Source organism: Poecilia formosa, unplaced genomic scaffold (assembly GCF_000485575.1).
Source record: "Poecilia formosa unplaced genomic scaffold, Poecilia_formosa-5.1.2 Scaffold363, whole genome shotgun sequence".
Taxonomy (NCBI): Eukaryota; Metazoa; Chordata; class Actinopteri; order Cyprinodontiformes; family Poeciliidae; genus Poecilia; species Poecilia formosa.
The window spans coordinates 408,243-432,966 of NW_006800302.1; the positions used below are offsets into that span (position 1 = coordinate 408,243).

Genomic DNA, 24,724 nt, shown 5'->3' on the forward strand with positions numbered 1-24,724 from the left:
TTTATCTTTCATCAGTTTTTACCTGAAGGGAAGCTGATACTGAGGAAAGCTAATCTACATATGTTGTTTACACTATTAGGGAAATTATTAGCAGTTTCAGTTCCCACATTGAACAAAAAAAGAGAGATATTTATGTTTTAGTGTCGTAATGAAGCTGTTTGTTCTGTGAAGTGACACATCGGAGCATCATAAAACCTTCCTGACTCCTGCTAAGTCGGGACGGAACTGCTTTGTTCCCCAAACAGCCTGCAGTCGTGATTCACCTCAAAAACACACAGAAATGTTTTCATTCATTCAAACGTTTCACCTTTTTCCTCACGCAGAAGCAACGATAATGACGACGTGACGAATAAGAAGGTGAACTTGGTTTTTGAGAAGATACAGACGCTGAAGTCCAGGGCCACAGCCGGCGCACAAGGCGACAGCAAAGTGAGTCTCCTGTTGCATTGTGGGTGTTTTTACACACAGCTGCAGTGTTCTTTATCGTGGCTTAAAGGCAGACATCTTTTTGCAAACTTAATAATAGTTTTGTCTCACTCTCCAAAATACACACAAATATAAACCTGCTCCTTTTTGAGCAAATACTGTAAAACTGCATGATGATTAGTTTTATTTTTTTTGTCTATTTGAAATGAATAAATAACTGTGTGTAAGGGATAAATATCTGATTTGCTCTCGCAGTCGGTGGACCTGGCTGCACAGACCAAAGCTCTGCAGGAGCAAAACGCTGAACTGGAAAAAGAGATTCTTGAGCTGAAGAGACAGCTGGAGGAACAAATAAAGGTAACATGATGGCAACTGCAGCTGTAATGCTGATGCCTGTTTATGCTGACATATCCCTTTAATGCTGAACTAGTTGTTCTGGAATATCCTTTAAACATGGCTTTGCTCTCTGAAGAGCTTTAAGGGATAACAATTTAAGGATTTGTTTCAAGGCCTTTGTTTAGATCTAAAGTGTCAAACTTAATACAAAAAGCTAATTTTTCTGGAAAAAAGCAAAACAGCAGTGAAGCAGTTAGTTGGATTTTAATTTTCTGTCAAGCAAGGTCAGCTTTATAAAAGATAAAAAAATCTGTATTTTGATTTTAGTTGACACGCATTTGTTTTTTATTTTTCCTTAACCTTGTGTTTAAATCATTTGCATATTACATCAGTTTTATTTTCAGCATTTTTCTCTGGATAGATCGTTACAGTAAAATTTTTAACCTGCATTAATTATTAATTAACTCTGAGTGTGTCAATAAAATCAAATTTAAACCAGAAAAACTCATGAATGATATGAATAACAATAAAGTCTCCATTGTTATATGTCAGGTAAAGGGATAAATACATTATTTTTCATTTGGAGTTTAATTTTAACTAAACTAAGGCCCCTCACTTCAGTATCGTCATATTTACCATAATATAGTCAGGCATTTGTCCTTGTAAAAGCATAAATAATATTGGTTTAATTTTAATTAATCTTCTTAGGTTGCACTTTGTACATATATTTTATACTTTAAAGAGAAAAGTGTTTCCATTTTACTTTGTGTTTATTAAAAAGAATCAAGCAGACAAGAAAAACAAGTTGTTTATATTAATAAAAAAAATGTATATATTTGATAAGAAATGTAAATGGAAGCAGCCAAAAATACGAGTAAAAATGTGCTCAGATCAGTTTAATGGAAATACTATTTCTATCAGCAAACAATAACTAAATGAACACCTGCATTGTGTTGTTGGCAGCAGAAGAGTCAGGCGGACCGGCGGGCGGCGGCGGGCCTGAAGGAGCTGCAGCAGGCGCTGCAGCAGAGTCTGGACGAGTGCAGGCAGCTGAAGGAGAAACTGGCTAAAACCGAGGCTGAGCTCAACTCCTCAGTGGAAGAGTGAGCGCTGCGCAAATCATTAACCTTCTCGTTTATCTTTTCTTGTCAGTGCAAGTGATTTACTTCTGCTAAACGTTTAAACTTTTAAAATGTGCCAGTAGTTAAGCAACCTATAGATAATGTTTTCTTTGTTTTAGCACAGAGTGCGACGATTTGCGTTGGGAAGTTGGTTGAGGTGCTTTTGTTGCTTTCTAGACTTTGGGCGTTCTGGTGAAACTGCTGGTTTTAATGTTCAAGCTGATTCATATTTTAGTGGAAATAAAGTATGTGGTTAAATTTATGCAACAATTAAGCCTGGTGCAGAAAGATGGATTCTGATGATTAATACTTTTTTAAAGGGAATTTTTATTTTGAGAGTTCATAATTAATTATTTTTTCTTGACTTTACTTGGGGGTAACTCCCACTTACCTCCAAGTAAGTCAGGGTTTTTCTCAGGTTTATTTCTTGTTTTTTGGTTGTCGTATTTTATTTTATTCTGAATATTCATAATTTCTTCCAGTTCCAGTGTGATGTGATCTTTACAGATTTAAAGTTTATCAGTTTTTATTAACGGTCATTATTATGCCATTATTATAGGCCTGTCACAATAACAAATTTTGCTGGACCATGAATTGTCCCAGAAGTTATTGCGATAAATAATAATATTGTTGTTTTGAGACCATTTGCAAGTAATATAATGGTAATGACTTAATAATGCAAAAATGCATTATTAAAGATTAATAAACGTTAAATTCTAATGAATATTTAACACTGGAGCTGGAAAACATTTTAAATATCCAAAATAAATAAAGAAAACAACAAATAAAATGTATAGACTTTGTAGACAAAATTATCTGGCTACGACTAAAGCACCAGAAAAGAGAAAAACGATAAATCATGCAGATATCAGGAAATTATTGTTTAATTTATCATGCGATGAATTAATTTATTGCTCATTGTGCCTAAGTATCGATACTTCAAAAGAGTCTTAAAATAACGATATTTATCACGATAATTACTGGTTTGTTATCGTGGTGGGAACAGTATCAATTGGACTGTAATAAAGGTGTTTCACATTAATTACCACCAGTGATCCATGAAGGCAGGTGGCAGGTAACCTCTGAGGGCTCCCGTTCGGCTCACCAGGTGTTCCCAGTTATGCGTGTGAATTACAGGTGCATGAAGAGCGGTTCTCCAGAGCTGACGTGTCCTGTGCTTCGTCAGGCTCTTCCAGGTGAAGATGGAGCGGGAGCAGTGCCAGACGGAGATCAGAGACCTGCAGGACCAGCTGTCAGAGATGCACGACGAGCTGGACAGCGCCAAGAGGGCCGCCGCTGACGGAGAGAAAGACGCACTCATGGCGGTGAGCCGCCATGTTGCTATCAGGCTTAGCTGCCAGGACAGACTCACTCTGTAGACTAGAACGGACGGGCGTTTGTTGCATCGCTTATTGTGATTAATTTATCATCATGAGAAGAATTTTGATCCATCTTTGTCATGAGAAATTCAAGTTAATGGTGTTTAGGAAAAACCAAAACTGTCCGTATTGTCTGGGTTTCTCCACTATTTTTCAATAACAATATCAATAAATGCCAAAAATTTAAAAATATAATTATAAGTGCAGCTACTGTGCAGCTTTATGTGATTGATTTTAATTTTGCACTCTTCACCCTGGTCTGATTATTTCCTGACTGCCACAGAGTTTATGTCACACTGTGGGAGTTTTGTAAGTGTTTATGATTAATTATTTACATAAGTATTGCTAATTTGCTTTAAGCTAATGTATGGCTTAATCTAATTATGTAATATCCTTCGAACAATTTATATTACAGCGTCTGTGATCAAGCTAAAATAATCACAAGTGACCTGCTGGTGGTAGATTTTCTCCCAGTAAATTATAGAAAATTACATTAAATGATCAGTTTTAACAGCAGGTTGGAAACAAAACGGCATGAATTGAGGCTCCATTGGTACAAATGTCCCATATCTGTAAAAGTTTGGTACAAAAACACCTAAACAACTTATGAAAAGGACAAATTGACCAAGATTATTTGTGAGAAACTATTTTAATGAAGATTTAAAAAATATTTAGAGATTGAAATGTTTTATTTTATTTTTATTGGCAGTTTTAATAGTCTCTGTATCTTCACTGTAAAAACAGAAAATCTTACAAAGTGTTTTTGGTCCAGTTTCTAGTGCAAATAAATTAGTGACAAAACTAATTTATAAGTAACTTTTCAGCAAGAAATATTAGTTTATATTAATGAAAGCATACTTTTTCTATTGGTAGATTATTTCACTTGTAGCATGGAAAAAATGTCTTGTTATTAAGTGAAATAATCTGCCAGTGGAAGTAGTAATTTTCCATCAGTATTAAGGGATTATTGATTTAAAAAAAAAAAGCTCCTATCTGGCCGAAAAGAACCAAAAATCTTTGGCTCTTTGGTAGGATTTTGTGTTTTTGCTGTGTTGGACATGATGCACACGGCTCTAGATTATAAACATCTATTATCTAATTGATAATTGGATTGATGACTCGCATGTCGTTTGATTACAAAACCTCCAGACTCTGCTGCGCTTCCACAGATCTTAGGAATGAAGACAAACGGTTTTAATGAGAAGAACTTCGGGATGTTGGCTGAACTCTGCAGCTGAACTCTTGTCTGAGATAACGTTAGCAGCTTGGCTCTCTTTGCTTCAGGACATGATGCAGCTGAAGGTGGAGATGCAGGAAGTGGTCATTGCCAAAGAGGAGCTGGAAGAACTGTTGAGGAGGCGAGAAAGGGAGCTGGCAGCCCTCAAAGGAGCTTTGAAGGACGAAGTGGCCGCTCACGATCAGGAGGTGGACAAGATGAAGGAGCAGTACGAGAAGGAAATAAGCCGGCTGCAGATGTCTTTGGAGGAGGCCAAGCAGGTAATCATCCTCCCTTCTCTCTCCTCCTCCAGGAGCGCAGCCTGTCACAGAGCGGCGTGAGATAAGCGCACCATGAGGGGAGCTGATAGCGCCGCCATATGTTTGTCGTCAGGCCTCGGCGTTGTGCTTTAAAGCAGCACAGTTTGATCTGGTCACCATTTTCACAGGCAGCAGGGGTTTGTAGATTAGCAGGGTTTGCTAAAGTCAGAGGCCGGCTCGTCTTTTACAGGAGAGAGGAGTCGGTGATGCGTTTTTTATTTCATCACTTTGCTGTCTATTTTATTGGGATGTTGGAGAAAACCCACAGAATAACAGACCAACAGTAATCACCAAACAGCTTTAATGAAGTTAAATTACACACAGATGAACTCTATTTACTGATAAGGTGACTTCTGAACAGATTCACTGTATCTGCTGAAGTAAAGACATCCCCACATTATGATGCTGCCACCACCATGCTTCACTGGTCTCCTTAAACCAGACCACCATCTTTTACATGTTTGCTCTCCACCTACATGGACTAGATATCTTGATTTATAATTTACTGAAATTATAAGTTTTGAGTGCTTTAGCCCTTTGTTTAAACCAGAAGTGTCCAAACTTTTTGTTTACCAAGTATGAATTATTTCAATTAAACAAATTAAGTAAACAGATTTTTTTTTTCTTTTTGTAAAAATGGGATCATCATGGTTTTTGCACATCTTCCTTGTTAAATAAATCCAGATTTCTTAATATTTTGGACTCGAATGGGAAAAAAAACAACTAAAAAAAATAATTATTCTATTCTCAAGTATAAAAACAAAATCTAGATAAGTCTTCATTTGAAAACACTTTGTACATTGAGGCAAGTTTTAACACAGCAATGTTTAGTCGATGTGGTCCTAGTTACCATGACAACAGAAGTAAAAGATGATCATTTTGTGTTGCATCAGACATTTTTGTTAGTAGATTTTAATTTAAAAGTCATAGTTTTGTCCTAATCTGTTTAGGTTATTCTTGAATTGTGGTCAGAGGGCCACATAAAATCAGTTCAGGGGCCCTAAGCGGCCCCTCAGCCCCAATTTGAACAACCTTGATTTAAGCAGATTTACACTTGAAGGCTCATTCATATGCATTGATCTTTGGCAGTTTGATGATATGAATCAGGAAATAAACCATTAAATCACATGATATTTCAAATTACTGATTATTTAAATCTGGTTTCCCCGATCAATTATTCCCTTATTTGACATCTTTCTGTTCTTCCTGTTTTTGTCCAACAAACTGTAATTACAACAGGTGGACTCTATTTACTATTTAAGTAACTTCTGATTGGTTACACTGAGTTTTGTTCAGGGGCGACATATTGGACAGATTTTTATTTGTTGAAAAAGAAAAACTCATTCATCCTCTCTTTCCACAAACATATTTAGTTGGTCACATAAACTCCCAATAAAATGCCTGGAAGTTTGTGGTTGTAATCTGACAAAGTTCAGACGATGTGAATAAATCTGCAAGGCATTGTAGCCGATGTTAGTAAATAATATCTTGTTACCACAGTGGCAGCTTTACGCCTTGCTGGAAGAGCGGCAGCTGACTTCAATTAACCTTTAAATTCCAACCTTAGCAGTGTAGATGTCTTAATGTGATGAGCAGATGGTTTTCTGCAGATGGTTTGCAAAGGAATGCAAAAGAGCTTAGATTTTTCATTTTGTAACGATTTAAATCACTTTGGCCGACATGAATTATGCAGAATGGGCAGCACTGAAAACTATATTTATCTACAGCTAGGAATTTTGTTTCTTTCAGTTTCTTTCAGAGTTGCATAAGCAGGACAATCTGCAATCTAAATGTAGCTTATCGTTTTGCATGGGAAAATGATAAAACGTGTTCTTATCTGAGCCTGTTACTTTTCATATAAACATTTTTACAGGAAGAGAAAAAAAAATTGCAAATGAATCTATTGGTTTCTGCGTAGGGATACTTTTATTGACCCTTTGCCTGTGACGTCACGCTGTCCAGAACTCTGTTGTTCTGTCAGATAGACATACGCTGTCAGGATGGCATGCATGCAGTGAGTACCATGCCCGCGCATTAAGAAGTCTGACTGTCAGTGGAGTTGTCAGTTCAACATACGCAACAAGTTATGACGAAAATAAGTCATTAAATTGTTTATAATATGACATAATATGATAACTAGATAGATATACATGCGTTGTCGTGGTTTCAAAGTGTATTTAAAGCAGGTCTGGCTGCAGCTGCAGTCAACTACAACACACGCCCGTGTAAAACTCATTAACCTACTTAACCGCTAAATCAAGGATGCCATACAGCTGTTAATAACAAAGTGTATGATGATCTACGTCATGATTCTATGTTGCTGATTAAATGAAATCATATGGTAATGACAGCGTATACATGTCTGAGCTAAGCGTATGACTATCTGACAACGTATGCTGATCTGACAGAACAGCGCCTCGAATGATTAAGTGACGTAGCTGCGAAGGGTCGATATTTGTGGTAGCTTCACTGGTAAAGTTGAATCAAAACTGGACGTGTAATCGTGTTTACAAGAGACGATATAGAGACTGGTCGCACAGTTTGAGCATCACTTTTTCCGTGTGGCTCATGTGCGTCCTGTTTGCCTCAAAGAGTGGAAGTCGTCGTTGTTCTGGGCTTCCTGCGGGCCGGAGGGGGTCCTCAGCGGCGCTTTGCAAAAAAAGATCCATGAGGAAATGTCCTTTTGTTGAACAGAGGACCTGCTTCTCCAGGGAGTTTGTCATCGGGGGTTTAGCCTCGCCGCTTTGTAAACACCTGGCCAGATAAAGTCATTGTTTCATTTTTGGAGCGTAAATGAGTCACTCACTGAAGTTTTTCCCCTCTGATTCAATGCGGGATTGTTCTAAAGCCGCATTTGTTGTTCTCGTTAGTTCCAATGTTGAAATATGACTGTTATTCCCAAGGCTGGGGGATAAATCAATTTGATCAATTAGTCAAATTTTGGGAAAATCAGGATTTGTTTTCTCCACTGCACTCCTTTGATTTCCATAATCAATGCCATTTTGTTTGTTTTTAAAGATTTTAGTTATTTTAACTTTGATCAGGTCAACTCACAGAAGGGATAAAAATAAAAGCCAGTTTTTGAAAAATATTTCCGATTTCATTTAAAGAAAAGTGTAAATAAATAACCAGAAATTTAATTTGGTATAAAAAATTGTAGATCCTGACCTCATCTAGATCCAAAGCATTATCTTCCTTTTTCAAGGCCCTGATGGTTGAGGTGTGACAGCGTATTAGAGACGTTGTATATTTAAAAAAAAAAAAAGGTGCAGTTAAGGACTAATTAATCATGCTAATATCTGATTAATCTTGAACAATTTCTAAAATAAAATGACCTGGAAAATTTGAGTCTGAAAAGTCAAAAATTTACTAGGAAAAACACAGAAATTTTGATCTTGATCTCAGAAATTTTCTAGAAAGTAATGTCAGAGTTTCAAAAGTCAAAAATGTTGGACAAAAAAATATAAAAAAAATAGCATGAAGACAATTTAATAAAAAATAAAAAATGCCAAGAAGCAGTCGAGACTTTTTCCAAGTGAAATCTGCTCAGGAACGTCTCACTACTGCTGCTTTCTTTTTGAAACTAAGGAATATCCAGATCAAAAAATTTTTGGCTTTTGAAACTCAAAAATTTAGACTTTTTTTCTAAAAAAAAAATTCTGAGCTTTTTTCTCGTTAAATTTTGACTTTTCAAACTCATAACTTTCCACATTTTTGTTTAGAAAATATCTGAGATTAATCTTAGAATTTGTTAGTTCTTCTCCAAATTTTCAAATTCTGAACCTTTTTTTTCTGAAAATTTCTGAGATTAATCTCAAAATTTCTGCATTTTTTTTGGCAGAAATTTGCTCTTTTTCTTCCCATCTACTATGGCTCTGATACGCCATCGTATCTATGTGGCCATGTAGGAATGCTGGAAAGTGGAGCACTAAATTGCTCTGTATGCATGCTAATTGTGGTGGCAACCCATCACCAATCTAATGAGCTGCAGTTCCCCCGGGCGCGCCGTGCCCCCTCTTCTTTCTGAGCCCCGAAAAAAAAAAAAGTGGGTGGCAATCGTGGACCTCGGTCAATAATGAATGATGAGTTTGTTTCACACAATAAAAGCAGCGGGGGTTGGGACGTGCTGAGTAAGTGGGTCAGTGTGCTGGAGGAAAGGGGGTGCGAGGCCAAACCCCGTGAAAGGAATTGGGGGGCCTGTTTTGTGTCTTAACTTGAAAGCTGCATTGTGTTTTTGATGGGCTGAAATCTGTGGAATTTTATCTGGGTTGAAAAATTTTGGACGTACCGATTAGGCTTAGCTTATTTTCACAAGTATTACACGGCGATCGGTGTTAACAAAAGCCATCTGCTCGTTTGGAAGCGGGCTCGCTGCTTTGTGCCGGCGTGTGAGAAACGCAGAGGGATGATGTTGGGTTGGAGGAGATGAGGTTTCTCTTTCAGGAATGTGGGGGTCAGATTGGAGAATGTGCACCCTGTAGACCTTCATCTCTACTCAGCTCCAGCTCCGTTACACTGTACCCACTCCCACTGCGGGAAAGGCTCATATCTTTTCATTTTGGCCTCCTCAGGGCGCAGTAGTCGTGTCCCCATCTCTGCAGCGCTCCAGATTCCCAGTGATGGAGGCTTTAATAGGTCCCAGCCCTTTCAAACTTTAGAGATGGAGTCTCGTGCTTATCGCATCATTTCCAGCTCTTGTTATGTTTCGCCAGCTGACCTAAACCTTTGTTATCAAGCCCTCATCTGTAACCTCAATCCCCAACTCAGTATTTTTTAATTTCAAAACTCCACAGTGTCTCCTGCTCACCTGAACACTGTTTATTTCCCGGCCTCGCTCCTAACACAGCCCGCCTCTCTACTAATCTCTACCAGCGTGTGAACTCGAGTCTCGCTGTCTGATCATCAAACTTACACAGCCCAGAGAAGAGTTCCCCCTCAGGCTTGTTGTGGAGGTAAAGACTCCAGCGTGAGTCTGTATATTTGATGATAGTGCCGTATTCCCCAGCAAAGCGCTGGGAGACGATTTACCAGACGGCTGGAAAGAAGAGGAATGAAACGTAGGACGGCTAGGCAGGGAGGAAATGGTGATCTCCACACAGACAGCAAGGAATTAACAGTTTATCCCACGTGAAATATGACTTCCTCCGAGTTTTCAAATAGTCATAGTGACAACTTTGTAGTCTGATAGCTTTGAACCATCTCAGGAACAGGAACTAAATACTCAGGGGGGGTTGCCACAAGGTGTTTGGTTCAGAAATGCTGCTGGGCAACTTTATGTGGATTAGACGAAGTTTCCACTCTATTCTAGGAATCAGGTCTAACATCAAGGACTCTCTAGTTAAATTAATGCTGAAATTGCTGTAACACTGGTTTTTATCTTGCATTTTATGTTGCCATATTTAGACCTGATCATGACAAAAGAAAGGCACTTTTTCCAAGGTCCAGATCCATCTATAAATGAGGTCTGTGAATTACGGTGTTTTGCTTCCAAGGTGACCCTGTCTTATATAGTGTGTAGGTATTAGAATGAAGGATGTAAAATAAACACCATTTTTAATGCTTAATACTCTCTTGACCATCTGGGGATGAAGGTTTAATGCTCTCTAAGAAGTCTAATTATTGAGAAAATAATTTGGTATTATGGCTGGGTGAAATGGCTAAAAAACATACCAATAGATGTGCATTTCATATCAGTCAATATGGATAATTATTGATTTGTTTTTTGTTTCAAATGTTCAAAATGCTGCCAAACTGGTGATGTGACGTTTCCTCTTTTGTCCAGAATTTCCTCTGGAGCTGCTGCTCTTCCACTTCCACTTCCTCCTTTCAATCTACCTTGGTCCTTTTTTATTTTGAGGCATGGTGGAAAAACCTTAAACTGTTGCTGCTCAAGTTACTCAACAGGCTGTTGCTAGGTAACCAAAGAATGAGTGAGTGAGTTGTTGCTAGGTAACCAAAGGTGGAATCAACCTTACTTGATTCCACCTTACTTGGAATCAAGTAAGGTTGATTCCACCAACCTTACTTCGCTGGCAGTTAGAAGTTGAGCGGCTAAAGACTCAAGTTCTCTTTTCAGGTGAAATTAATCAACTTTCTATTAGACATATTTTCTGTTAATATTGATAACATATCAATCGCATTATTTATATATATTGTTTTCGTTTTATCGCCCAGCCTAAGTTTGGATGCCATCAGCTGGAGCCATTTCAAGCTTTCAGCATGCTGAGATGAGTGGATCTTCCACTGAAATGTTTAAATTCAGATTTCAGAAATGTACTGCGAAGTCCCAGTTCACAGTCTGTGTTGTTTTGGTTTGTTTCTTCTCCATGTGGTGACCTCATAAACACCTTGCCATTCATTGCTACGGGTAACTAAACAAATGGAAACACTGACTAAAATTCAGTAGCTCCACATTCATCAAAGCTTTTCAAATTTATCTTCACAACTATTGCAATGTCCATTTTCTTTTGTTTCATTTTATTTGCATAATTAGCTAAATTCTCCCTTTTTGCCTCTTTGTCTCTTTCTAGGTTGCTGCTCTTGACATGAGTTGCTTTAACATGATTGTTAGCTGGTGTGCAGACAGAGGCCTCCGTGTTTGAGTTGTTAATCTTTGTACTTGAACTGTTGTGTGTTTTGGGTGTTTCCTCTCTGTCTTGTGAGTCGTCTTTCATTTATCTTCTGTGGCCCTTGGCCGTCGAACCGGAACATGTCTCCGTAAGTTAGACAGGACGGTGCTTCTTGTCTGAATACCGTCTCTGAGACCTGGAAGTGATGCAATATCTTTTACAACAATGAATGCCCTGTAGTTTTGGTGACTGTAGTCAAAGAGCCAGCTTTTGAGTTGGATGATTCATTTCTTCTTTAACTGTTCATGGTTTCTGTGTGCATCAGCAAATGAAGTCACCGGGAGTTGATACTGAAAACAAATCATCCAACCTGAAATAATAAGATCTTTGATGTTCTTGTTCACGTTTTCCCTCTTCGTTTGTTCTGAGATGAAAATTAATAAAAATAGTTCTGGTCGTAGCCTCAGGTGTCGCCATGTCGGGGTAAATGATCTCGCAGTGGTTCTGTACGGTCGCAGGTTACCATGGTTACTGTAATGCTTCAGTAAATGTGCAGTATGGCTTTGCACAGAGATCCTTCTAAAAAGCTGGCAGCTGTTTCTGTTTTCCTGAGACGAGACACGATTTACCTTCTCCCTTGACCAAAGAGATGCCAAAACTTCCAGTTCTTCTTCAATCCTTCCTTTCAGTCTGAGACATTCTAACCTTTTGCTTTACGGTTCATCGTGTTCAGAGGTACTGTGTCTTTAATATACGTATGTAGCTGAGGAAATCAGTTGGGCTCTTTTTCACATTTCAAAAGGGTTATTGAAGCCTCTTTACTTTGAAAGTTGTGGGTAAATTCAAACAGCTGATTTAAGAAACGGGCACAGGCTCCAAGCAAAAGCATTTTTTCTTTTTGTCGAGGTTTTTAAAAATTCGCAGATTCAGAGCCACTAAAAATTTGGAAATGGTATAATGATGCAAGTCTGTCCTCTGAGACTAATGGGCGTTAATTTCTAATCAACATTTAACACTGGCACTGAAAGATATTTCAGAAATCAAAAATAAACAAACAAAACAACAAATAAAATGGATACTGAAGTCTGTAAACAAAATTGTCCTCCACAAAAGGGGCTAATTGAGACCAATACTAAAGCCCTTTGTTGTCCAGTGTTTGGTAGAAAGAGAAAAACAATCATCCAAATGGAAACTATTGAGCTCGTTTTCATTTATCATGCAATTAACTGGATTACTTTTCATGGTGACACGCTTATATTCTATCCCTAAATAGTTAGTGTTTTTAATAATATGCAAGACTGAACTGACTTTTTTCTTTTTTGGTTGTTTAGGGCATAGAGTAGTACAGTTTTGTCCGTCCCCCATTTATTGCTGAAACCTGCCAGTCAGCTGGCTAAAATAGTGCTACACTTTTCCCATATAAGTTTCTTAATACCTTTCCAAAATGGCAGAAACAGTAATATTTATCTATTAAACTACCTTTAGTGGGTGTTTATTCTCGACTTTTTCTTGTTTGTGTATCAAAATCTAATTCACACTAGTAAGCAATTTTAAACATGTTTAAAAAAAGTGGATTATGTATAACATTTTTATTAAATATTTCCGTCTGAGCGCCATGACAGTGAGGTATTTGGAGTAAGATCAGGAAGCCTAAGATCAGAAGGCTCAGGGGAAATGGTGAAAACATTGTGGGTTATGTTGGAAGTTATATTAATATGAAACAATAATATTACCTTTTCTTTTCTAACGGTGCACAGCCCTAATTTATTGCTCTGCAGCTTCACTGAACTATAAACTGATTCTGTTGGCCTGGTTTGTAGATGTTATTTATACATCAGGGTCAGTTTATCTGCAAATCAGTTTCCATTGTGATTTTGAAACTCAATCCTTTGCTTTTTGAAAAGAAAAGAGGCCGGTCAGTCCAGAAGAAAGGGTGGCGATGTGAGCGCAGCACACGACCTGGAACATGCACTTCACCTCGACGTTTGCTCTGCGCTTCAAAGACTGCACAAAGTTAGTTAATGTGCAACTTTGAATAAACAGTTTGAGTACACACAGAGACCCAAGTCAAACTCAGAGTTTAGGGTAGAAAATGGAGAAAATAGATCAGCATCAACTCATGTTCACAGTGACTGTGACGCATAATTATAAAGGAATCAATCTGTAATACTAAGTCATGTTTAGCTGAATGTTAATTTCTCATCTTCTAGTTACTTTGACTAAGCTTTAGTATTGTTATTTGAAAGATAAGTAAAAAATGTAAAGTGTTTTCTTGGATAGAAAGTGGATCTTTTCATTCAAGTAGTTACGTTTTAGTTAGAAATAAACCTGATTATCTTACAGGCCTGCTGCACTGACTCAAATTAAAAATAACATTGCCAGGGAGAGTCTGAAAACAAAGGAGGTTAATGTTATTTCATCTCCATCCTGCTTCCTGTCACAGAGCAGCAGCACCGTCCTTGTTCATAGTTTAAACACATGCAGGCTAATGTGGGAAGTGGGACAGGCAGAAAGAAAGTACTGGGTTTGCTCTGGTGCCCTGTCTGTTGTTGTTCAGTGCTTTTGTTATTTCAATGAACACTGTGTTAATCTCCTCATACTCTCTTACCCCCTTTGTTTATTTTTAGCTTCACCTCAATTATGGCAATCAGCATAATTCTGAAACGAGCCAAAGAGATTTGAAGGGGACAAAACGGCAGCTTGGTGCAGATATTTCCTAAAGTCACTGCTGTGAACAAATACGTACTCTATTAAAGATTTCTGCAGTTTTTATTTACATGTTAATCATAATATCTGGCAAAGATAACCTTTGTGAATATATGAGTTGTCAGTTTTCTTCTATCTGGAAATTCTTTACTGAAGTGAGGCCTGCGTGGCTTTAGACGACTTTCAGTTTTGTGATGATAATCTCACTGCTCTCCACTGATTTATGTTTTCTCCATTTCTGGATAATAATTCTGATTGCAGTTCGCTGAAATTCCAAATTATTATCAAGGACTTTGTTGCCCATTGCAGGTAACAAAAGCTTTGGTTTTCATCTGCCCCTGAATTTCTTTAAGTCAGGACATTATGTGTTTCTTTTTGAGATCCCTTCATGTTGTCAGACAGGTTCTGTTTTTAAGTGATTCAAACTTTACTTGCGCAGTATGATAATACGACTGAAAAATGTATCACTGCATAATGGTTTCACATCAGTAGTTGATACTGATAAGTATTTCGTTTTTTGTTTTTTAAACATCTGAAATAATCCCAAATTGGTAACATGATCTTTCCTCTTTTAACCACAATTTCCTCTTGAGCTGTTCAACTCCACGGACTTGTTTTTATTTATAAGCAGCTTTGAGGCACAGTGGTGAAACCTTAAACTGCTGCAGTGCCAGTCACTCAACAGGTTGTTGCTAGGCAACCAAAAAGTCAGTGAGTTGCTAGGTAACAAAAGAGTGATTGAATTAGTTGATTCTACTCATCTTGCTTAGCTGGCCGGGCAGCTAAAGCCTTTCCTCTGCCTATATCTCCCAGAATGCTGAGCGGTTCTGGATCAAAGTTTGGTTAAATTATTGAAAATTCAATCAGACATATTATCTATTGATATTGATCATGTCTATTGCGATATATATGTTTTTATAGATTTAGTGTCCAGTCCTACTTTCACAATGAGTCAGGCTTGATTTGCCTTAAAAAATTTAAAACTTCATTTTGTATTTTTCTCAGTTTATCTTTGTCTGATATTAAGATTAGTTTGATCATCTAAAATATTTAAGTTTGACAAAGAAACAAAAACATAAGTCTGAAAGGAGCAAATGCTTTTTGTAATGGTAACCTTGAAGGAAGTTGTTGGAACATAAAAATGACAGAAACTATATGTATGTCATACGAAGGCCTCATTTTGTTTCTGCCTAACGTAAATTCTTATTTGATGATCCAAAGACATGAAACTGATACATGTTGGGCCGGGGATGTTGTCACCTCTTTAAATCAAAGAAGCAGCGATGAGGGCGGCTCTGGAGCCACTGCTGGAACTGGTCTGACTGGCCTGGTCGCACTGAAGCAGGGAGGCGTCCGCCAACTTTTCTTCCTCTAGAATGTTTCCCTGCTCCTGCAGAACAAAAACAAGATGAACTGGCCATTGCTTCTTTTTTTTTTTAACACCTGTCACAGATAAGGAAATAAAGGAAAGCTGTCACGATAAGATGGTGTCACAGCAGCTGTAACTTTATCAGATTAGCTCAGATTTTGGATATAAAGTTTCATAAAGTGCAAGTTGCACAAAGACATTTTAGATAAAACACATTAAATATAATTTAGCTGGAAGACTTTTGTGTGATTCACTATTTTCTAGCAATGTTGTTAGTCTTTTTGCTAATATAAAGTTGTGTCACCTGTTTAAGAACAGCTGACAGCAGAAGGCGTGTGTGTGTGTGTGTGTGTGTGTGTGTGTGTGTGTGTGTGTGTTCGGTCACACACACGTTCAGTGACGATCTGCATGAGCAGCACAACAAAGAGGGGCCTCCCTGTACACAAAGAAGGCCTCAAGCGCTAAAACACTTTACTCTGTAGAAGCTAATGTTGAAGGTGTGAAACGATAGCAATAGATTTTTACTGTTTTTATCTGTAGTTTTAGTTATGCAGGTGTGTACTAACCACGCTGAAATGACAGGGAGCTGTCAAACCAGTTATCTGACATTCCTCGCCACAGAAAACAAACATTTGAAAGCTTGTACCTCGGTGACGTCGATAAGGGAGTCATCTCTTTGTTTCACTTCTCTGATCTTTCTTTTTTTAACTTTAGCTACTGCATTTTCCATAAATACGTACAGTTGCCTTTTATCCTTTAGTGGCCGTATTTTTACATATTTGAGGTCGTGTGTTACTGGTGAATCCACAATGGATACGATCTACAACAACTTAAGCATTCAAATTCAAATTATTACCGGTAGTCATGTAGTATGTAGATAAAAATATCTAAACATCTGATTGCTATTAGCAAGTAATAATCCTTCAACAAGGTCTTAACATAATTGATATAGTTGATGTAAGTTTGTTGTCTTCTACCCATATATTTAAGTGTAATCCATAATCTATGATGGCTGTCCATGGCCTAGACCTCAACCACGAAACTTTGTGTGCTGTTCAGGTAAAGTGTGTATATTAGTATGTAAAAGTTTAATTTACTTTTGGAGAAAATCTGTGGTAAATTCCAACTTTTTGGGTAATTCTTGTTTTTAAAATGTTTATTTTACCCTAAGTCTTGACAATAAAGCTGAAAAACTAATCAGGATATTAATTTCATATCAGTCAATATCAATAATTGTTTCTATGGATAATTATTGATTAGTTTACTGTTTTAAATGTCTGAAATACTGTGACCTTTCCTGTTTTACCCATAGTTTTCACTCCACTCTGTTTATTTTGAAGCAGCTTTGAAGCTCTGTGGAGAAAAAATTAAACTGCTGCTGCGGCAGCTACTCAACAAGTTGTTGCTAGGTAACCAAAGAGTGAGTGAGTTGCTAGGTAACCAAAGAGTGAGTGAGTTGCTAGGTAACCAAAGGGTGAGTAGTTGATTCCACCAACCTGGCTTAGCTCGCTGTGAGAGATTCAACAAGAGGTTGAATATTCTATCAGACGTGTTATCTATTGATATTGATCATGTGTCTGTCCCACTATATGTTATTGATTTATTGTCCAGACTTTTTACCCTGGAGGAGAAAAAACAGATTAGATGAATCATTGAAAGCATAAAATGAGTGACGCAGCTGCCTAAACATCCAAATACAACTATTACCCAAGATGTTTCCATCTTTAAATGTACATTGCTTACTTTCCTGTCACAAGTTGTGTTTAGCACCTTTTAATCACAAGTACTTAGAGTTTATTGGCTGCCACATTGTCACCCTCTTCTGACTTTTAGTGGCTGTCAGTCATCAGGCAGCAATAAATCCTCACTTTGCAGCCTTCAGTCATGGCTTATTGTGAAGTGTGAGAGACTTACAGGAAGGCTCTGTCCTTCAGTGTCCCACCAGCTGCGGAGAGAAAGTGAGCTCGACAAATACCTTTTGTTACGAGGCATTTGAGTTGCTTCTTCATGCATCGTAGCTCTGCTTTCCGTCTGAGAGTCACACACTCATGATTCCTTTGAACTGAAGCGCCTTTCCTCTTCGCCTTCTGCAGAACAGCGCAGCAGCGATCCGAGAGAAGGCCGAGGTGGAGGCAGCCAAAGGACAAGCGGAGGGCCAGGCCGGGCGACTGAACCAGGAGATCGAGCGACTGCGCAGGCGGACGAACGAGCTGGAAAATGAGGTGGCTAAACTCAACAGGATCATCGACGAGGCCAAGCTGCTGGAGAGCAGACTGGGAGACAAAGCTGGCCGCCTGGAGGTGCGAAGACTCAATACAAGTCGAATCTGGTTTCTGATCTACCTATTCAGTAACTAATATAAATGTTTTAACGGTGCAATGTGAAAAAACAGAGAGAGAAAAGGCAGTTGGAAGAGTCTCTGGCTGAGATCAGGGAGCAGGAGGAGGAGATGTCTCGTGCCAACCGAATGTTGAACATCCGACTGGAAGATGTGCAGGTAAGAAGGCATTCACACCAGTCCTGCTTGGTCCACTTCAATCAAACTCTGGTTCGTTTGGAGAGTCCTCCTATGAACTCTGGTCCGCCTAAAAACGGACGTCTCGATTCAATTAAAGTGATCTCTGGCCCAGTTTGAATGCACTTGCGGAGGCAAGCAAATCAGAGGCCACTACAAAAACAGGGCATTCTGGGTAAATACAACCTAAGCAAACACAAGAGGGTAGCGCTGGAGGGAGAAATGGATTGTAGACTTTTACCAAAGACAAAAGAGACATCCTACACTAAAATCTGAGGCCACTCCATTTTTGTCTTTTGTGAAGAAGGAAGTGGCACTCATGTCCTCTTCTGAGGTTTTTGTGTCATTTCCTTCTGTGGATCTTGGTGCAGCGCCACCACAGGCGAGGAGGGGAACAGGTTATTTAAAGAGTTTGGATCATTTGACACAATGCAGTGTGAAAGAGAACCAAACCAGATGAAAATGTTACAAGTGTTGCTGTTTTGGTCCCCAATCAAACGGAGTCAACTGAATTATCAGGTGTGAAAACACCCTAAGACTGGTGACACAGCTTGAGGTTTTAGGTAGATAAATGTTCAGTTCATCACTTTTCCTTTTACTTCTTTTACTTGTAGAAGAACCTGGCCAAACTAGACCTTGAGAACAAGGACCTGGAGGACCGGCTACAGGAGGAAAAGTCTCAGAAGGAGCAATTTAAAAACATGAAGAACAACATTGAAGACGAGAGACGTGTGCTGGACCGGACAGTGGAAAAACTGCAGAGGGAGGTGAGGGCACTTCATGCTTTAATGAGAGCAGACATGTAAGCATGAGAAGGAGCTTATCTCACATGGTCAACCTCAGGTTAGCCGTCGTTAAACTTTTAGTCAAATGAAATTAAGATCCACGTTAGTTAATTGGATTTTTGTTCAAAAGATGGAGAAACGGTAAGTATACGAGGTACTTTAGGTCTTAATGGGAGGAGAAACTAAGATAATGGAAAATATTTAAACTATTCCAACAAAACACAGTTTTGTTTTTATTTTTAACCAAAAATTTGATACCCTTTGATACTTCCATATTCAAAATAGCATGTTTTTTAAGTAAGCATCACACTTACAATAATTTTATTTGATAGATTCACACAAAATAGTGAAGTGGAAGGGAGAAAAAAATTCTGTTTCAAATTTTTGGTGAATAAAAACGTATAAAATTGTTGTGTTCAATACATCGTCAGACCACCTTTCTGGTGTTTGTCTCCGTCTGCTTTGAGCATCTATTTGGTTTGGTTTAGGTCTCAAAATATTAATTGGAATAATCGATTGTTGAAATAATCGTCATCTAATTAAGTAATTGATTAATTATTAACAGGAGTGTGCAGACTCAATAAAAACCACTTACTGAAAGAACAACACTATCAGAGCAAATGTTAAGACAAAACGTTGCATTTAAGTTTTGCATCGAAGATAAAAACACATTTGTCTGTAAATATGTTTCACCCAAAACTTTTAAAGTAGCATAGCTTTAGCTTCACTTGGTCCAAATTCACTAAAGAAATTCATTTTAGGCAGTAAAATGTTTATTTTCTTGTTTAAGGAATTGAATTGTTGGTTCATTTGCATATTTTAAATGGTTGATTGAAAAATCTGCAAAAGGCGCCAGACTAATCAATGAATTGTTAGTTGCAGTTTGGTTGCAATGTCACAAAATGGAAAAACTAATCAAAAGGCATGAACAGTTTTGCAGAGCGTTGTAATTTCTCCACACATATTTAATTTCTCCACACTTTCTGCTGCTGCTTCCTCCTGCATCCCCGGGCCTGCAGATGAGCGATATCGTCGAGGCGTCTCAGTCGTCCACTCGAGAGCTGCAGGAGCAGATCGATATTTATAAGGAGAAGAACCGGCGGGAGCTGGCAGAGCTGCAGCGGCACCTGAAGGAGAAAGGACAGGAGCTGGAGAAGCTGGTGCTGACCACCAGAAACCTGCAAGAGGAGGTAAAGCTGAAGGACGGTGCGATCCCTGCTTTTACGATAAGATGATGGTCAGATGTAGGTCATCATTAGTCAGACCAGCTCATGCAGAGCAGCTTCGCAATCTCTCCTCCTTCAACATCACGGCCTCTGTTAAGGCAGTGATGTCACCTTCTAGGTATTTCTGCCTCCCCCTGCCCTCTGCAGCCTCAAACATGGTCTTAAAGTGAACGGCTGGAGCACAGGCTGTTCTTTATGAATGCTTGACTCGACTTTTTCAGCTAAAAGAAAGACATTGTTCTCTCTTTTATATCCCACTGATTGTTAGATAAAGGTGAAAAACATAAAAGTTAACACATGACCTACGCGTTATTAACGGTCAGAAACTCTTTTCTAGTCAGCATTATGGAATGTGGAGAATGTTTTTTTTTTTTTTTTTGTTGGAAACCGGATTAGATGAACGTTATTGTTTATGTTTAACATGAAGTACGGCTTTATTCATACACCAAACATTTACCGAGGGCCGAGCGGTTGACAGTTTTTATGGTTTTATGCCACACTGCAAAGTGAAGCCAGAACTGTGTGTAAAATTAATGTTTCAAATGCAAAACAAGTCATAACTTCTGTGTTATATAACCACTTGAAAAACATACAGCTTTATTTTAAGTCTTACTTAAAGGTTTTATATTTCCTGCTGCAGTTTTTCCCATTTGTAAACATGCATTTGATGGGGCTTTTAAAGAGCTTTATGGGACGGAGAAAAACATTATTTACATGTTCTATGACTAACTTTGTAAACAAAACAATAAAAGCTCAGCTGGATGTCGTTTAAAGACGGAGGTTTTGCAGGTCCTGCAGTCATTTCAGGCTTTAAAGGCTTCATTGAACACAAAATGTTCTGGCTTTGCAGATTTCCTCAGTGTTTTCTTCTTCCAGTTGCACATTCTGCTGTAAAAGCAGACCGCCACCACTCCCTTTCTGACTGCTCCAGATTTTTCTCAGATGAGGTTTCATCTGCATAGAGTGCAAAGAGCAAATGGGTCAGTGTGCATGTTCTTCCTGCCTGCATCCCTGCTGATGAATCTTTGTTCAGCTGGCGTTCAGGAAGAGGAGGATGTCTGTCCGAGCAGATTGCTGTGCTGGCTCGTTCACATCCTCCTCCACTGCTGAGGAGCCGATGACTGGTCCAGTCTGGATGAGCTGATTTCAGATGTTCGTCTAGTTTACTCCTACATTTACCAGGCAGGTCATCACTAAAACTGTCAGAAACACTGCAGGTTTAGGACGATGAATGGAGATTTAAGAGTAAAAACTCATCATTTTTGGAGTTATCTTGATATGTGCATGGAACAAAACGTATAATAACCTGTAAAAATGTTGGGGTAAATGATGAATTTCTCTTGGGCAGCAAGCAGTGGGGTTGGGGCTTTTTACTGCTGAAGGAAAATGATAATTAGGTCTTATGGATTTAATGGTCACACAGGGGAGCCTTGAAATTATTCCACTGAAGTTTAAATGATTGTTTATTGTAGCAACTGTCTGAAAAATCCCAACGGTTTCTGAAAGGAGAGACGTTGCGCTTTCCAGCCAATATCGGGTTATTACGGTAATTTAACCCCGCCTAACGGGGAGTGAAATTAATCTGATAAGACTCTTTTAATAGACGGTAAATTGCTAAAATAACTTGCTAGATATTGAAAGTTCCAGTTGTTATGGATAAATGTGCAACTATATATTTACTCACAGGACATTTAAAGAACTGCAAACAATTAAAATGAGCAAAAAATATCCAGGCAGAGATTTGAAACTTAGGACTCGGAGGTTAAAGACAATAATCCTGGTGTTGGTCAGAGCTTTGGCGGCAGCATGTTGGATGAGCTGCCTCTTATTTTCATTTTGTTTTGTTGCAGAAATCCAGTAAATGTATTTAAGCTCACAGGAGGAAGATTTATGGTAACACTTTATTTGAAGGGGGGTGAATAAGACTGACATGACACTGTCATAAACATGACATAACACCTGTCATGAACATGAATAAGTCTTCATGAATATTTATGACTGTTGTCATAAAGTGTCATTCGGTAAATTATGACACTTTTAATACAAAGTTGACATTATTCAAAATGTCTTTGTTATGACATTTTGAATAATGTCAACTTTGTATTAAAAGTGTCATAATTTACCGAATGACGCTTTATGACAACAGTCATAAATATTCATGAAGGCTTATTCATGTTCATGACAGGTTTTATGTCATGTTTATGTCAGTCTTATTCACCCTCCTTCAAATAAAGTGTTACCAGATTTATTAATAAACTTTGTGGATTTTTAAGGATGTGGCCATAATTACACCCACTGACCAAAAATAACAACTTCAGAGACAGAAATAGGAGTTATTCTTTCACTCTGAGATTTTCTGAGTATTTTCCAGAAGTGATGGTCAGTTGGTGACACAACAGTATAAAGTTGCGAGTCATCACTGTGTCATAATGCATGAAATCTTTAATAATCTGAGGGAGTGTTGAAGCAACCCTGAGGAACTCCACCTGTGATCTTTGCACAGATAATCTCACTGAATCTTTTTTAAATTTTATCTTTTAAACGAACAGGTAATTCTGCTACATTTGAATTAGCTAGTGAACGCTGTCTGGGCGTTTCGTGTAAATCACTAGCTGCTGCTAATGAACGTTAAGATGAAGTCACTGTTCTGTAGCTGTGGTCCGATTGGACATCTGGAACAATCCTTATTTCTGTTTACAGTTGTCTCTGCGGGAGGACGAGCTGCGACGTTGTAAGACGGAAAGAGACGAAGCTGTTCTCAAGGAGCAGACGCTGGAGAGAAAGGTTCATGATCTGGAGATGGAGGCTGAGAAAAACAAGCAGACCAAGGATGACAAGTCCAGACAGATGAAGCTGATGGAGGTAATGATCTGCAACCTTTACTACCCAAAGAGACGGTTTTACCCTCAGTCCAGCTAAACAACATTCATTTAGAACCTAAAAAAAGAAAATGACTAAAAAAAGGCAACAAAAAAAAATGGATATCACCTACTTTTAGAGTCATCTTGTTGTAGTTCAATGTAAATATTCCTTGAAAAAACTGGAATAACTTCTAAAACATGCATTTATTACAATAGAATAGAATATATTTTATTTATCCCCAAGTTAAATTACTAATTTATTGGCAAGCTGCTCCATCTGAGGTGTTAAATATTAATAATGTAAATATAGTCATTACAGATAAAGTTGAGAAAAATCGACTGCACATGCAAATATGTTAATCTAAAAATAATCTATATGTTACATGCAGTGCTGCAAAAAATTAAGAAACCATTTAAAATGATCAGTTTCTCTGATTTTACTCTCTATAGGTAAACGTTTGAGTAAAATGAACATTGTTCTTTTATTCTAAGAACTACTGACAGCATCTCTGAAATTACAAGCAAAAATTTAGCATTTATTTGAAGAAAATAATGAAAAAGATGCAGTGCTTTCAGATCTTAAATAATGCAAAGAAAATAAGTTTATATTCATTTAGAAACAACGATGCTAATGTTTTAATTCAGAAAGAGTTGAGAAATCAATATTAGGTGGAGAAACCAATGGGGTTCAGAGCAGTGGCCTGTGTTTATATGCTTTTAAAAACATTATTTAGTGCGTTTGTCGGGTTTTTATCCGCTGTGGCTCTGGATCCACAGGTTGCAGACTCCTGCTCTACATCATTTAATTTTTACCTGTGAACTTTACGCCGTGTTATTTCTTTGCAATCTCTGAGATCAACCGCTGTGACTGACGAAGGTTTTCAGCGAGAACGTCACAAACTCACAGCGCAGATGCATCGTCTCTCATTTGCAGAACAGGATTGCTCAGCTGGAGCTGGACCTGGAGGAGGAGCGTCAAAGTGGAGACCAGCTGATGGACAGGATAGACCGAGGGAGGGAGCAGGTACACACACACACACACACACACACTCATTATCAGTGCTCACCTGTCTCAGGGAGACGTTGTCCGTCTTCACTGAGACGTGTCGCTGTTCCATCTCTGTCTGTAAATGATCTCCTGTTGCTTTGTCCTCCACTTCTAACATCATTATTTCAGCCACTAAGAAAACTTCACGTGTCCCCAATATGTCCTCAGTGAGTCTGTCTCTCACCTGTCTGCGTCTCCATGTCCACAACCCACCGTTCATAGTTTCTGCTTGAGGTTCTGCAGGTTTTTCGCTCTGTAAGTTGATCTTTTATAATCGGTCATGTTGGAGTCCGGCCAGCCAGCTCCGGTTTTCATGCATCCGTCACAAAAAGGCCCTTCTTACTGCGGCGCCTGAGCCAGAATACTAAAGCTGCCAAACTTCTCAGGTTTTCAGGTTGCAGAGTTCAGTTGGAAATGGCACCGAGAAACATCAGTCTGAGAACAAGCAGGTTGTTGAGAAGCTCTCCGCTGCTCCTTCCTTTATGATGAAGCTGCTGACGGAGGCGCTGCAGAGTTTGGTTTAGACGAAGTGAACACGCTTTCAGCATGTCTCCTTAGAGGAATTTGTACCTGGAGATTTTTATTATGTTGCTTTTATTAAAGCTGCCGTATGTACATTTTAGTTAAAACTGTCACTGTAAAGTTTGAGACAGATAATCTGTAAAAAGGTCGATGTCCATCACCTCCTCCCTGAGCTACTATCGCTGTCTGAAGAAATGCACCATCAGAAACAACCAATCAGAGCCAGGAGGAGGGTCTTGGCGCTGCCAATTAGCCTCATGTACTCACTGCTAAATGTGCTAACGGTGGAGGAACAACAGGAAAACCACCAGCGACTATGCCAGCT

At 38.6% G+C, this 24,724-nt stretch overlaps 1 protein-coding gene across 2 annotated transcripts in view; it reads left to right on the forward strand.

The window, feature by feature from the left end:
* Positions 1 to 24,512, forward strand: part of cgnl1 (cingulin-like 1) — a 34,254-nt gene extending 9,742 nt beyond the window's left edge. Inside the window, exons 4-14 of one of the 2 annotated variants that reach the window (XM_016662202.1) lie at positions 324 to 429; positions 682 to 783; positions 1,726 to 1,865; positions 3,070 to 3,208; positions 4,547 to 4,759; positions 17,536 to 17,742; positions 17,835 to 17,939; positions 18,572 to 18,724; positions 19,762 to 19,932; positions 22,669 to 22,830; positions 23,764 to 24,512. In XM_016662202.1, coding sequence (XP_016517688.1) covers positions 324 to 429; positions 682 to 783; positions 1,726 to 1,865; positions 3,070 to 3,208; positions 4,547 to 4,759; positions 17,536 to 17,742; positions 17,835 to 17,939; positions 18,572 to 18,724; positions 19,762 to 19,932; positions 22,669 to 22,830; positions 23,764 to 24,048 — 1,783 coding nt within the window. In that variant the 3' untranslated portion in view covers positions 24,049 to 24,512. The remainder of the gene's footprint in view (positions 1 to 323; positions 430 to 681; positions 784 to 1,725; positions 1,866 to 3,069; positions 3,209 to 4,546; positions 4,760 to 17,535; positions 17,743 to 17,834; positions 17,940 to 18,571; positions 18,725 to 19,761; positions 19,933 to 22,668; positions 22,831 to 23,763) is intronic. The other variant, XM_016662203.1, reaches the window with a different exon arrangement.
* Positions 24,513 to 24,724: the final 212 nt, after the last annotated feature.